The sequence below is a fragment of the Gopherus evgoodei genome, chromosome 3 (genome assembly GCF_007399415.2).
Source record: "Gopherus evgoodei ecotype Sinaloan lineage chromosome 3, rGopEvg1_v1.p, whole genome shotgun sequence".
Classification (NCBI taxonomy): Eukaryota; Metazoa; Chordata; order Testudines; family Testudinidae; genus Gopherus; species Gopherus evgoodei.
This window is the reverse complement of record NC_044324.1, coordinates 99,398,392-99,413,758: the sequence shown is the minus strand read 5'-3', so window position 1 is coordinate 99,413,758 and position 15,367 is coordinate 99,398,392. Positions and strand designations below refer to the sequence as shown.

At 40.6% G+C, this 15,367-nt stretch overlaps 1 protein-coding gene across 2 annotated transcripts in view; it reads left to right on the top strand.

The window, feature by feature from the left end:
- Window positions 1–556: 556 nt before the first annotated feature.
- The window catches only part of TRAPPC3L (trafficking protein particle complex 3 like), a 38,480-nt gene continuing 23,669 nt past the window's right edge, over window positions 557–15,367 (top strand). The window contains exons 1-4 of one of the 2 annotated variants that reach the window (XM_030556169.1): window positions 557–855; window positions 3,758–3,805; window positions 6,414–6,511; window positions 10,826–10,925. In XM_030556169.1, coding sequence (XP_030412029.1) covers window positions 814–855; window positions 3,758–3,805; window positions 6,414–6,511; window positions 10,826–10,925 — 288 coding nt within the window. In that variant the 5' untranslated portion in view covers window positions 557–813. The remainder of the gene's footprint in view (window positions 856–3,757; window positions 3,806–6,413; window positions 6,512–10,825; window positions 10,926–15,367) is intronic. The other variant, XM_030556170.1, reaches the window with a different exon arrangement.

Sequence of the window (15,367 nt, the reverse complement as noted above, 5' to 3'; positions counted from 1 at the left end):
TGGTTAATTTGCATTAATTGCATGAGTTAACTGTAATTAATTGACAGCCCTACTTTAAATTTTATTAAAATATGTAAACTCTGTTTGACCCACACAAGGTTGTGCCTAGGTTTATGTGGCCCTCCTGTGTAATCAGCTTGGGCACCACTGCTGTAAGTTATAGGAGGGGTGCCTTGTGAGGAGGGGTGCTATAGGAGGGAGCACCTGCATCTACTCTCTAGGCATTCTTTCTAACTACCAGGCCCTTTCAATAGTAGCCCAGCAGAAGCTGATAGAACCGGCAGCTGAATATAGCTCCTTGATTTTATCCTTGAAAAGAATCTAAAGAACAATTGCTTTATTCAACAGTGTCTTGTACTTGAGTTTTCATTTTCCACTGTGGAAGCTTTTGTTTGGCTTTACAAAGCAAAAGCTGGCATGAACAATAGACCACCTTTGTTATCTCTCAGAGCATAAGAATTTAGAATCACTTGGTGTTGTCTGGCCTGATTTCACACAGTGAGATCCAGCTATTGTGTATTTGGATTACAATTCGTTCTTAGGCACGGAGCAGCTATTTAGGTTGTTATACTCAGAAGCAGATCTGTTGCCAATCAAATTTCTCCTAAAAGGTTTAATGCTTGTAGCAAATAGGAGGAGCATCAGCAACAGCACAGAGTGCAGCAAACAGATCTAATGCAAAGACAGAACAGAAGAGATGAGAAAACTTTTGGAAGGGTGAAGAAAGAAATACAGTTACTATCGGGGAAAATGCTTCTTAAAGAAAAAAAGATATAAACCAATGATCACACAGTTCATCATTATTCAAGCAACATGTCACGGCCAATGAACAGAAGACAAGATAATCACAAAATAGTAAGGCTTATTTAAATATATAAATATTACTGCACATGGAGTTATAGCTAACTATTGTTTTATTGAAGTGTATTGTTTTGTACTATCATGATGGTAGACTAGCTAGAAAGTAGAGCAGTGAACCAAATTTTAGTAAGTCTATGTACTGAGGGATGAATCTGTCCATTTTAGAATGGCTGCACTGAAGACATTTATGGCTTCAATGAAAATATTAACCCTCTTGTGAGCACCCAATGCTGTGACTTAAAAGAGTGTTTTTTTGTTTTAATTTTTTACAAAATCAGATCTTGGTATTAAAAGTACTTGTGAAACAATAGACATTAACATTTGCTATAGAAACATTCTAATTTCTCCTGCCTGTGACTGTGATATGAAATGTTTTTTTCAGCCAGCCCTAGTCTGGAACATGATTAATCCTGATGGCAGAACTCTGCCCTCATTTTGGGGAGAGCAGAGCAGTATCAGTCATGCACTTAGCATGAGCCATTCTGCAATTGCAGGGACAGATGGTTTAGGCAGAGCTGCAGCATCTGAGCTGCCCAGCTGGAGAAGTAAATATGCCTCCTTGCTGGTGGACCACACCCTCTTGGAGCTGTGTGGTGCTTGGCCAGCACCGAGGCCAGTCTTTTTTTCTAGTGCTTGGGAGAGATCCTACACTCTTGCTTGCATTAGAGGGACAGGAAATAGTGCACCTGCACTTCACAGAGTAGGAGCTGGTCCTTAAGGCCAAAATCTGCTCCCACTGAAAACAATGTAAAACTCATACTGCTATCTATGGGACCTGAATTTGTCCCATAATGAGGAACTATTGATTGCACAATATGGTATTACATCTAGTAGGGGATACACAGACAAAATGATGCCTTTTGCTGTTCCAACTATTATGCTTCTTCAGTATTTTGATCAAATGCAGTATCTGTGAATATTCTCCTAATATTCCAAAGTCGACTTAAAGACTTGTCATGGGAAACTATCCCTGAAGCATTTCTTAAAGTGCATGAGCATAAAAAAAAAAAAAGAATATTCTGTTGCACTAAAGGTCTGGAAAACCAAAGTTGTCAATTATTCTCTAGTTCTCTGACTGTGGTTTTAAGGGGTGAAATAGCCAACTGTTGAAAACCTAAGAACACTTGGCTCTAACTTTTTGTTCAGGCGCCTGCCAGCCAAATATGCATGTACAAGGATTTACATTTTTGGATTTCCCCATTAATTAAGTTTGCGCAGAAGTACAGATTGGAAGTTTCCTTGTTTATGTTAGGACCTTAAGGTGAATTGTCTTCAGTTCTACCAACCCATTTTTGATATGATGTAGTTTTTAACTGCTATTCAAAATTACCTTTAATGGGTGCTATTTGGCATAGTGGCATAGGGCGCTAGCCTTCTATTTTGAAAAATAAAGCTTTGATCATCAATGAAAATGAATTTATCAGCACTAGTTTAGTCTCTTGTGAAAAGGTCTGGATAACAACAGGATGTGCCCAACTAGTAGTCTCTGCTCAAGATCAGAAGAAATGGGGTGTTTCCGATCAGAAAGGAGATGCACTGGCAGAGTTTCATGTTGCTCCAAGCACAGCTCTTGAGTGCACCAGTCAGTATATGATCTTTCTCTTTCATGCAGACAAGTAAAATAAATTAATGAATAAATGGAAGCTTCTGACTAAAGCTAAAGGGAGCATAGATGAAGGACCTGATTCAGCAATGAGCTCCCCATAGGCTGCAGACATCCACTCACACTGAACTCTTTGCAATCAGCATTTAGACTCCAAGTATACGTGATTAAATTAACACTGCTTTTGTTAATACTGCAATTTACTTCTTCCCTTACATGTAAGCCCATTGACAGACAGTGTGGTCCAGTGACTAGGGCACTGACCTAGAAGTCAGAAGAGTTGGGTTCTGCAACTAATCTGCTGTGTAACCTTGCTCAAGTTGCTTCTGTTTCCCCTTTTGGCTGTTGTCTTATTTACAAGCTCTTTGAAGAAGTGACTGTCTCTTAATATGTGTTTGTACAGAGCCTAGCACAATGGGGCCAGCACTCAGGTGGGGCTGTCAGACACTGCCATATATAAATAAAATTATACTAATTCCCATTGAAGCCAATAGGAATAATCAGGTTGTATGGCAGGAAGGGCTTGATCCTGTTTGATTGATTTACATGGGAACAAAATTGAGCTCTGTATTTTTATGGGTCAAATACTGTCCCCAGTGTCCAGTCCAAGGGTAGTAAAAGGGGTATAGGTTGGGGCGAGCAATAGACGTTCCAGGAGTAGGAAAGCAGAAACCTTTCCTCCAGAATGGAGTGCAACCCAAAGAGGCCAGTCTAGTGCTTGTGACAGGAGAATCCATGTAGATCCATTGGCCTTTCCCTCTGTCCTGTCCCAAACACCACCAAATGCTGGCGTACACTCTCGGGATATGCTCCCTGCCCAAGGCTGCTAGAATCCAAGTCTATTGTTGTCGAGCACCACAAATATTTGTCTGTCTTCAAGCCCTTGACAAAGTCTGTCTTAAAAGAGCTCCAGCCAGGGTCAACTTTTTTCTTTAAAGGAATGAACTAACCAGCAATAAAAATGTGACACGGACATGAGGAACCTAAATAGCAGAGTAGGACAAAAAGAGACTATTTCACCTCGGCTCCAAGTACTAGCTGAGATTTTTTTAATTACTATTGTTCAGATACTTTGCATTGTGGTAGCAACTAAGAACCCTAGTCCAGGACCAGATCGTGCAAAGTGCTGAGGCTTATTCCTGCCAATGTGATTTAAATTTCTGTTTAAAGTTTCAACTGCATTTACATTTCAGTCAATCACATTTTGCTTCTTTATTTTAACTTTCCATCAGCAGCCACATAAAGAATTGTGCGAACCCTTATCATTTTTCTTTACTTCTTTTTATCTTGTAGGACTGGCATTTACCAAGCATCTCATCCTCTGCCTCAGCACATCACATGGTATGCAACAAATCTAGATTACTGTGTTTCCTACCATTCCTTTAGATTTTTCAGAAATTCACATGGTGTGCAAGGTGTTTCAAATATAAACAAATATCATTTTCATTAAAAAAAATCATCAGAACTTTTCCTCCAGGACAGAATTGTTCTGCTTTTTCTAAAGTCCTCACAAAACATTACATTTGATATATTTCACAAAGTCCTTTACTAATGAAGGAACAATCCAGCAGGTGGAATTTCATTCTTGCCAGAAAGTGCTCGATTGTGCTCCTGTTTTACTCAGCTGAGCAGGGTTAAGTAAGAGCTCAACTGAATAAGAAAGACCTACTCAAGTTCGGGGTCTGGATTAGGTCTGATGCACTCGTCCCTGCTCTCTCGATATTCTCCTCTATGAGCAAGTGGCTGGGAAGAGCTCAGCTCCACATTGCCCCTATTCACTGGCTAGAGGAGAGAGCCAGTCAGAAGGGGGAAAAATAAATTGCACCCCCTTCCCCCAACCCAGAGCAAAGGAGGAAATGTGTCCCAAAGGGGCATCTCTGAGACACTAGGTCTTCTGGAGCTACTCACAGGTTGGTGCCATTTACCCACCAGCCTGTACTCAGGACTGTGCCTAAGAGCACAATATAAGTCCTTGCCTACACACACAAGTTGTACCACTTTAACTGCACTAGTATAGTAAAAAGGGGGGCAGCCCCTTACAGTGGACACAGTTTATCAGAATTAACGTGCTTATATCAGAATAGTTATTCCCATACGGGTAAGGGAATAAGTTGTACGGGTAAAGGCAGCTTTATACTGATATAACTGCATCCACACTAAGGGCTGGTCTACATTGGGGGGGAAATCGATCTAAGATACGCAACTTCAGCTACGTGAATAGCGTAGCTGAAGTCGAAGTATCTTAGATCGAGTTACCTACCGTCCTCACGGCGCGGGATCGACGTCCACGGCTCCCCCTGTCGACTCCGCTACTGCAGTTCGCATTGGTGGAGTTCCAGAGTCAACAAGAGCTCGTTCGGGGATCGATATATCGCGTCTAGATGAGATGTGATATATCGATCCCTGAGAAATTGATTGCTACCCACTGATATGGCGGGTAGTGAAGACGTAGCCTAAGAGTATAAGTATTTTGGTGTAAAAAAAAAACAAAAAAAAACACACACTCCTAACCAAATTTGTTATACTGGTACAACTTTCAAATGTAGACTGGGCCTAACTCTTTAATTTTCTCTTGTAATATGTACACTTAGATGTACAAGGTGGTAGGAGCCCTTATACTTGACTTTACATGGCCGTATTGTTTGGGTATGTGTCTGAGCAATCCTGCTTTCTTCCTAAGAGCCCAGGTATGGTATGAATAGGGAAGTCTCTCAGCCATGGAAGACCCCTGGTTCCTTAGTGTAAACCAGCAAGCACAGAACCCAAGCTTTGTAGAATTCTGAACATTCTATAGTGAACTTCCATGGAAACTGAGTGTAGGTGTGTCTGAATTTGTCTACTCTGGAAAACTGGTCAAGGTTAGCTCGCATGTTGTAACTAACCTCAGCCTTTTCCCTAGTGCAGATGCAGGTTGACTCCTTCTACCTCAGTTTAGTAGGTCAAGGTCCATTTTTCCAAATATACGTAAATCCTCTGGGAATAACCAGATCCCCTTGAATATACCATCTCTTCCTGGCCAGTTCAGACATTTGCCTTCCTACCTTGTTGATTTAAGGTAGCATTACCTAAATTGTTGATTTAGAAGCAGGTAGCATTAGCAGCAGGACAGACTTCTGGCTTAAAAGTGGAAAGTATTAGATATATTTATTTGTGTGACAGAAACAGTGTAAGGATAAAACTCTTCAGTTCAGGAATCTGGAGGTGCAATAACACTAAGAATGGAATAAGAGCTACTGACCAAAAGAATTAAAAATATTGGCCTCTTATTACATATCTGTAAGAGAAGGGGAGGACTCTGGGGCTGATTCTCATCTGCTTCTCCTTGTCATTTACACCTGTATAGAATAAGTGCAAAGTGGGTGTAAAATGCTACTATTATTCAGCTTTGACCGCTTTCTTCATCCATTTTGCATTCACTGTGCACAGCTGTAAATGACAAGACTCAGAACCATTGTGCCTTTTTATTGCAATTGAATTTCACCGTCCAAGTTGCTTTTACTCATGTAAAAGATCTAATAATGCATTGCTTCAATAATCCAGAATGCCATTAGACTTGGATTTACTTTTTTGCATTATAACCCTTCTTCCTTCCAAAATTCAAACATGATGCTATAGTCATAAAAAAGAATGAGATTAGAAACACCACAGTCTTGCAAATGGTATTCCAGGCATGCATAAGGGGTATCTGCACAGATCCCTTGGCATTACTGGGGCCTAAGCGAGGCATGATAATAAAATAAGGTATACTGAACCCACACCCTAGATATCAGTGGCTGTGTGTCCATAGACAAAAGGTTCCTATAAAGATAAATGTTGGGCTTTTTATTCCAATTTATTCCAATTATTTATTTATTATACCATATGAAGTTAGGAGGAGCAGTAAGAGTTTGAGCCTAGTTTGTTTTATTCTCAAACCATATCCATGCTCATTTATCCCTTTGTTTGACAGAGCAGAGAACTCTTTGTGCTCACCTATGGGGCTTTGGTAGCCCAGCTGTGTAAGGACTACGAAAAGGATGAAGATGTGAACAAGTATCTAGACAGAATGTAAGTAACAAGTTTATTCTGCATTACACATCCAGCTTAGCATTAGTGATGTCCACCTACCTGTATATTTTCCTCCACCCTCTTATTGTCTATTATTTGCTGAATAACAGAACTGTGTTTGGGACCATGCAAAGCACAAATGAAGACAGAGTCCTTGACACTAAGGCACTTACAATAAACTTTATCAGAAGATGGTTCAGGAGAAGAGCCCCGTGTTCTGTGCAGGCTCCTAGAACTCATCAGACCCCCTTTGATGATTGTTTTCCATGGACATACAAGCAGATAAGTTGAATGGCAGGAATGTTCACCATGGCAATGAATTTTAAACAAATAAGCTCTTTTGGGGGAGGGATGGTCTTTTTGTTCTGTGTTTGTACAACACCTAGCACAATGGGGTTCTGGTCGATGACCAGGGCTCCTAGGGATTACCATAATAGAAAACAATACAAAATATTGTAGAAAATTTGCCAGAAGCAATTTTTGAATTAGTTATCAACAAAACCTGATTCTAAGAGTTAAGCTCATCCATTTGGAAAACAGAATCATACCGTGTGACCTACACATTCAATTAAAACAACTAGAATTTTGAATATCAGACATACAATAAAGTGCTTGCAAACAAGTTACAGGCCAATAGTTCTTCACAACAGTTATTCAAAACAGCACCCGTTTGAGAAAACTGTCATCTACTCACAAACAGAAAAAAGAAACAAAACTCATTGAATCAATCACCTGATATTAATTCTTCACCCAGCCCCAATCAGTATCATGTATTTCAGCACACTCTAGATAGGTTCTTTGCAAGTTCTGTGGTAGAAATAGGAAAAGGTTCATACTGGGAGGTGTGGAGTCGTACTGTACTTCTCTCCTACTACATGAGCTTTTTTCCTACCAAATTGTATTCTTTTCCATTTGATGAACAAACTCCTCCCTGGTTTAACACCATTGGTTTAACACAATTAACATAATTCTATAAATTTAGCCCCTAGTGTTTTTACAGAAGTTTTTGCCAATAGGGCTATTTTGGTTTACTTCTCTGCTTATGCAGCACCATTAGTGAAGATGAAAGCAGCAAAGCTTTGGAAGCAAAGTTTATAACCTAGCAGGGCCTATACACATAGATATAATAATATGGCTGTTGTGTTTCTGCTATATACAGGTTGTCAGACAACAACTTATCACTTTAGTTTACCATTTGTTTTATGGAACCAAAGGTTAAACTTAAAAATAAACTGAGCACTCTCTTGTATTGGTGATGTACATATTTTAATAAAGGCTAATGCAATATTTACTAGTGCAGCTAATAGTGATATTTAGCTAAATGGGCCAGCAATAAATAAATATTTCATGGCTTGCCGGTACATCACACAGTGTTATTTTGAACCTTAGTCTTCCAGAAAGCTTTTGGTTATAACATGGCATTGGGTACCGTGTAACTTTTAGACTTCTTGTTATAGGACCTGATCTGAAATCAATGGAAAACTTTCCATTGACTTCAGTGGCCTTTGAATAAGGCCCATAATGAACAGTGTAAGAGATTCAGAAACAATTAAGATTAGATGGATATGGGAAAAAAATCAATAAAAGCATTTCTGAGCTTGGTCCAGGTGCTTGCATTTACATTCATTAACTTTTTCTTCTACAAAGCCTCCTGTACAATATTTGCCATAATTTAGGAATAGTTCAGAGCGTCTTTGTATTTAATAGCCAGTGTTATCTTCAGAAGGCTTGCAGTGAATTTAAAAAAAAACCTGTTTTATTTGGAGAAGGATTTTACATCCTTTTTACATTGTCTATCTAATTTGTCTGGAATTTCAGTTCTGTGTGAACAGTTTAATTGAATTTAAATTTGGTTAAATGCAAAATGCATTTTGCCTAACTACAACTAATTTTGTGAAGTTGCATAACAGACACTGTAGCTATTCTTTTATGGTGATGGGAGATCAAGAGGAAGGAGCATATTACTAGGAAAAAAGAGAGAAGAGAAAGTAGAGAAGGAATTTCAGAGGAGGAGGAGAAGAAAAAGAAAGAGAAGGAGAGCAGCAGAGAATAGGGAGAAGGTATATAATAGAAGAGGGGCAACAGAAGAAGAAGATATGCAGGAATGGGAGGACCGACTCTTCTCTTGTGTGAGCCATTTCAGAGAAGTTGCAGGGGACAAGATCTCTGCAACCTGCAATTTCTGTGGCAGGCAGATAAGCCAAGATGCCCAGGACAAATTGGGCTCTGGCCCGACCTGTTGGGCAACCCAAATTATGTGACCTGATGGAGAAGTACCTTTTTTATTAATGAGAGACTACTGAAGTACTCTTAATAAATACATTAATATCACAGCTATGTCAGGAGTCAGGGAATTTCAAGTCTAAGGGGAAGGCTACCATAGAGGGTCAGATAAATGTTCCCTTTGTTTTTGTAATATATAAATTATAGTTTATTGCAGGAGCTCAGACAAAACATAACTCTCTGAAAACCTCAGGTAAAATGGTTTCTGCCAAGCTGCCTAACCAGGTAGGCTGGGCTCAGCCAGTCATGGAACAAGGAGACATACCATGCAGCGTTAATGTACCATGGCAATGAACGTGGTAAAAAATAAACAAACAACCTAAATAGAGCAAAACAGAATGTGACTCCACTTGTGATCAAGTTCAACTACCCAGGCCAAAACACAGAAATGAACTGCTTTAAAACACTGCAACATTTTCACTGTGAAGGTCAGTTAACTGGGACCATTTTATTTACTGGTTTCTGTAATTATTTGTTGTTAACTAACCTATTGCTTCACACATGCTTCAATGAATCTAAAATTGGCAAATTTCACTCCAAGCAAATGTCATGAAAAGCATGAGTGAGTCCCTCAGACTACGCATGGGTATGCCAAACCACCACACTTAGGGCAATGAGGCTACTACTAAGTTACCTCTAAGCTGCGTGGCCACATGACTGTCCAGCAGTCTATCAAATGCTGTGCACTTCAGGTGCCCCCCCACTGCCATGCTGCTCCTGTCCTCTGCCTTGGAGCCCCTGGCCAGCTGTTCCTGGGAGCTTCCTGCTTGCTGTTCAGGGTGGGGAGGGTGCCCCCTTCCCACACCCACCTGTCCCTGTATCCCATCTCCATAGAGCAGAGTGGAGGACAGGACAGGGTTCAGGAGTGGGATGGAGGGAGCTTGCTGGTGTCTGCTGTGGTGTCTGAACAAGCAGGCTTCAGACTGGTGAGTGCTGATCTACCTAAAAAGGCAGCATAATTAAAGGACCAACACATCTTTCTCTCTCTCTCTCTCTCTCTTCTCTCATGCGCACACACACGCAGACACAGTATATGTTTCTGGCTCATTCACATACACTATGTGTCTCTGGCTCATTCACACACACTGTGTGTGTGTACGTCTGTCTCTCTGGCTCACACACACTGTGTGTGTGTCTCTATCTCATACACACACACATACTGGGTGTGTCTCTGTCTCCCACCCCACCACACACAGCCTTTCACATTCATCTCCGAACATATACTTGTATTATTGTTGTTGTTACTTCTTTCAAAGTGTGTTGTTTTTGTTTTTTGACTGGTCTATGCGTTTCATAATTTTTATTTCTCTCTTACACTAAAATTTAATTCTTTGAGTAATGCAATCTAAAATGCCTAACTTGTCCTGGCTGGAGTAATTATCCTGTGGTAGCTTTTTAAAAATATATATTATATCTAGGTTTTTTTGTTTCTATTGGTGATGCACATTCGCACATTACCTTGATATGGTTCACATAACAAAATTAGTTCTGCACATGGATGGAAAAAATTAGAGACAACACTGGTCTACTATTGTCATCACATTTCCAGCTGGTCAATCTGTATGCTCAGTGTGTAATGGCCTTCTCAGAGGAACCCCTTTAGAGATCCGACTTCAGAGAATGACATGGGGAAAGATGGCACTAACCGTGGTTAGGTTTTAGTAATGACAAGATAGTAGGACCTGATTCTCATTTACATTAAGGCCACTTTATACCACTCTAGTCATACAAAGAGGCCCTAAAATGGGCATAAATTATATCTGGGCAAATTTTAAGACCCCTTACATGACATGAGGAGCAGGCCTACTTTACACTGCCAGCGTGATGTAAAGTGGCCTTAGTGTATATCTGAATTAGGCCCAGTAAAATCTCCACGTCTCAGAATACAACCTCATTCAGGACCCACAGCATTTTTCAGATCCAGTTCATGCAGCTGCTTTGCACAGAGAAAGAGTGAGACTAGAGAAAGGCATGAGGGGAGGAGACAAAAGTTACATGCAAAGCTGAACAATTTTCTTTTCTTTGCCTCAGGGGGTATGACATTGGTATAAGGCTGGTTGAAGACTTTTTGGCTCGCTCTGCTGTGAGGAAATGCCGTAGCTATTCTGAAACTGTAGACGTGATTGCACAGGTAAATAAGAATAAAATAGCTAGACTCTGGTATCATTTGATGTCCTCAGCTGCTGGGAAGACTATACTAGCCTCATCTCCTACCCAGTTCATTCCAAAGCAGAGTTAGTCCATCTACCAGTATGCTTAACTCTCCAGTCTGAAATGAAGGTGTTACAAAGTAGAAGAACAGGACAGTGTGATGTTCTTCATATTAACACAAGCTCTCCTGGTGTTAATCAAATTAGTTCCCTTATTTAGAACTTTTTTACATCCAGCTAACAGCACACAAACTTAATTCTGCTCAGAGCGGATGCAGCAGCAGCAGTTCTGGGTCCTAGCCTGATGAGCTCTCAGTGTGCTGTGATACTGTGTGAACTGTCAGCCTTTGAGCTCTCCCACTACATTCAAAATACTAGCAGTAGGTCACGCAGATAGGGCAATGGAATTCTAACCAAGAGCTTGATACAGCAAAACACTTAAGCATGTGTTTTAACTTTCATGAGCAACCTTCCCATAGCTCCATTATGCAGCACTGGCTTTTACCTATATTTCAATGACTCAGTGGGGCTAAGTCTCTTGAGGAGACATTGGCTTCCGCTTACATAGCATCACTGATGTTTTATTTCAACTCAGAAATGCTTGAAAACAGGAAATTCAATATAGTAGGTCCATATTCAATCACTAACCTTTTAGTTGGATCCTAAAATTAAAAACACATGGTACTATGTTTCCCCAAAGGAATTATCATAACCAAGTACTGGTTCAAATAGGTACGAATTCAAATATCTACACAGAGGGATGTTAGCCATATGATATTATGTGAGTAAGGCAAGCAGGACTTGACACCATGAATACATTGTCTTTTATACTCCCACACTGAATGCAGTTGTTTTATTAGAATATAAAGTTACAGTTAACAGCTTTTAAAAATATACTTAACAACAACAAGCACAAAGACATCTGTCAAAGTTCATACTCTAACGCTCAGGTTTGCACTAATTGGTGAGTATGTTAAACAATTATTTATGCAGGAGACACTCAATGTACATTAGTCATTACAAATATACTATACTTTTGTTACTAATGCATTGGTATGCAGTCAACATGCATATAGAGAACGTCCCTGTCTCCTTCCAAATATTTTAGCCAGATATCACATCTCTTCTTTGTATCTGAATGAACAGTGTGTACAAAATGTCCTGCGTATAGTGACTTGTGCTATGTGTGTTTCAAAAGAATCAGGTGATAAAGATATTTTATGATTCCTGTTCCTTTTTGAGGGATGTGTTTGAAGTATTCAGCTGTTTTTCTACTCTTGAAAGCAACAGAGAGACACAAATTGAGACATCTTATTTTCCGTGCATCTAAGGTACTAATCACTACGTTGTTGGAGCACCTGGCAATCTTTAATATATTTATCCTCATAACACTTCTGTGAGGCAGGGGAAAGCTATTATCCCCATTTTACAGATGGGGAACTGAGACTCAGAGAGGCTTACCCAAGATCACACAGAAGGTCTTTGACATAGTAGGGGATGGAGCCCCAGTCTCCTGCACCCTGGCTGGTGCCCCGAGCCCTTGGACCACCCTTCCTTCCCATTGGCTGTTGGCCTAAAACCATCCAGCATATTATGAACATTATTGTCAGACATATTTGAACTTGTGAGAAGTAGAATCACATTTTCTAGGTGTTGACTGGAGTTTAATGCAGCTAATGACCAGTATCAATTTGAAAATTTACTGTAAGAAATATATTGGATCCTTGTTACACATATACTGATTATACATAGTGATTATTAAAAATGCTTGGATCATGCAGTAATGGTGAACAGTTTGGTACTAAGGCCTTGACCCTGCTGTCAGAGCCATGACAGTATATCCTTGTGCTTGTGTGGAATCTCACTGCTGTCAACTGTAGGAGCTGAGGCCCAGGTACTTATCCAAATGGTGTCAAGACTGAAGCTCTTTTGCTGGCTATTCTAAATGGAAGCAATCACAATGGATAGGGAGGACGTTTCCTGCTAATATCAGGCTGGGGCAATTGAAAGTCTGAAGTGAAGCCCAAAAATATAGAAATGAAAAGTAAAAAATAAAGTAGTTACCTTTCTATTTGTTGACAGATTAGTTCTCCCGTATATAGGGGTAATGCTGCAGCGAACAGGATCTGTAAGATTTCGGCCACCAATGGTGCAAAGCAGCCCGGGCAGACCTGTCACTTAGTCAGATTATGTGACAAGTCATTTTAAGTGGTCTCGATTTTAGTGAGAACACTTTGTAAAGAACAATATAAAGGGAGGGCTTAGTTCCTTCAGTCTATCTTGCCACAAACAGAACTTTGCGGTAAAAGATTATTAAAACCAAAAACCACACCATATTAGGTTGCTTCCAGTCCCAAGAGACTAGTCTCTTACCCCAGATCAATTGGTACTCCAGATCTTACACCAAAAACAACACTGGCAGTCAGTTCTATAGTTAACTAACTAAAGGTTTATTAGCCGAGAAAAAGGAATGACCGTTATTGAGAGGTTAAAGCAGATAAAATATAATAACGAGTAAGTCGCAGTTTGTAGTTCCAAATGGTGGCAGTGATGCAATAACTGCGTTTGCCAAAAGTCCTTCAGGGCTACCCAGAATATCTCAGGGGATCTCCATCTTCTCATTCACTTATTCTGCTTTGTTAGAAACCAAACAGTCCAGTGATAGAGGATCTCTCCTTGAATCAGTACTTACAGCATCTTTTCACAGACAACAGTCTGATACGTATGTTTACTCCGGGGTGAAAGTAAAATGGAGCTCTTACCGGTATGGGGCCGCTCTGCCCTCCCCCCGGAAGGGGCGGGGCCTTGGGCAGAAGGGTTGGGGCTGGGAGGGTCAGCGTCCCCCAGCCAGTCCATTTGTGCTCCCTGACCAGCGCCACCCGGGGCTCCAGCGATGATTTAAAGGGCCCAGGGCTCTGGCCGGCGCTGCTGCTACCCCGGGCCCTTTTAAATCACGGCCACAGGGCAGCTACTTCTTTTGACCCCCTCCCCCAGCCTGGATGGGTCATTGCTGCCCCTTATGTGCCCCCCCCCCCCCATTGGCGGCCCTGCTGGTAGGGACCCAGCAGGGCCACCGATGGGGGGGTGCAAAAGGGACAGTATTTTAAGTAGAGTCCTTAAAGTGCTGCTGCGGCAGTGCTTTAAAGTCAGTGGTATGGGCCGGTACTGGCGGCTACCTTTTACTGGAATGCCATACCGCCTTACTTTCACCCCTGGTTTACTCACACAGTGGCCAATTGCTTTGAATTTAACACTCTTCTTCATTTGCATTCAATGAGTTATTTAGTTACAGGGATATACATAATGTAAATGCCTGCCATTACATTATAATAGGAATAGGTAAGTGAAAACAATACAAGTAACACTCCATTAGTTGTCATTAAGTTCTAACACCTGAATATACTCTCCCATTAACACACACTTTGATCTAGGGTAATTTAATTACCAGGCATGTATTATGTAAATGTGTTGTAATAGTAAACAACAAGATATAGATAGGTGACAACAATATGATCAATATCTCCTTTGATCTCTATTAACACACAAGTTAATTGGCCTGACTATATGCTAATACACACATATATATGATATTCACACACAAGTGAATTGGCCTATAGTGCTGGCCTGAGCTGGTCTGTCAGTGTCATAGCATCTCATAATTTTTGGAAAAGAACAGGGTCTGATTAATGGTGTTTACCAGCTTGCTGTCCCTACTCCCCACAAGCCCTCCTTATTGAATAATGTATCCAGTTCAGGTGCTTTCTCCTTCCATGGTATGGAATTCTATTTTAAGAGGTAGGGAGTTCAGGGTCATTGGAGAAGGACCCTCTGACACTGCCATGGGGATTGGAGAGGGCTAGGGAAAAGCTGGGAGGCAGTCCAGAGGCACAGGCCCTTTGCACACATGGTTTATGTCTCCAAGGGCAAATCTCACCTCTCAAAGAAAACTGTCCATTGTAAACTCTAGCAGAGGAAACGTAGGGCTCCCTGTCCCTTGTATAGGTTTCCTCAGCCTAGAAGATGACCTAGCACTTAGTTGTTAATATGCCTATGACTTATACTTTTAAATCAGATTCTTATTTTGTGAATGGTCTCCTTTAAGTTCCTTTCATAGCCTTAAAAGAGATTTTTCAGCTGTTGCATATTGTGATGTTTGGATGATCTTTGGTCAGAGAATAACACTTAAACAACATTTTAGAAGAAAAGATTGTTTACTAGGTGGTCATGGACTGGAATCTCTGAGCTGGGAACCACTTATTGCTAAAATAAGTTAAATCAGGGTTTTATTTCCATTTTATCATTTAGTGAGGTAAATTTATATGAGCACAATTATGACTGCTTGTAATGATCTATAATATACAGCCTGTGAACAGCAGCTAAACAAATCCTATAGATTTAGCAGCATAGACTAGAACCCATTCAT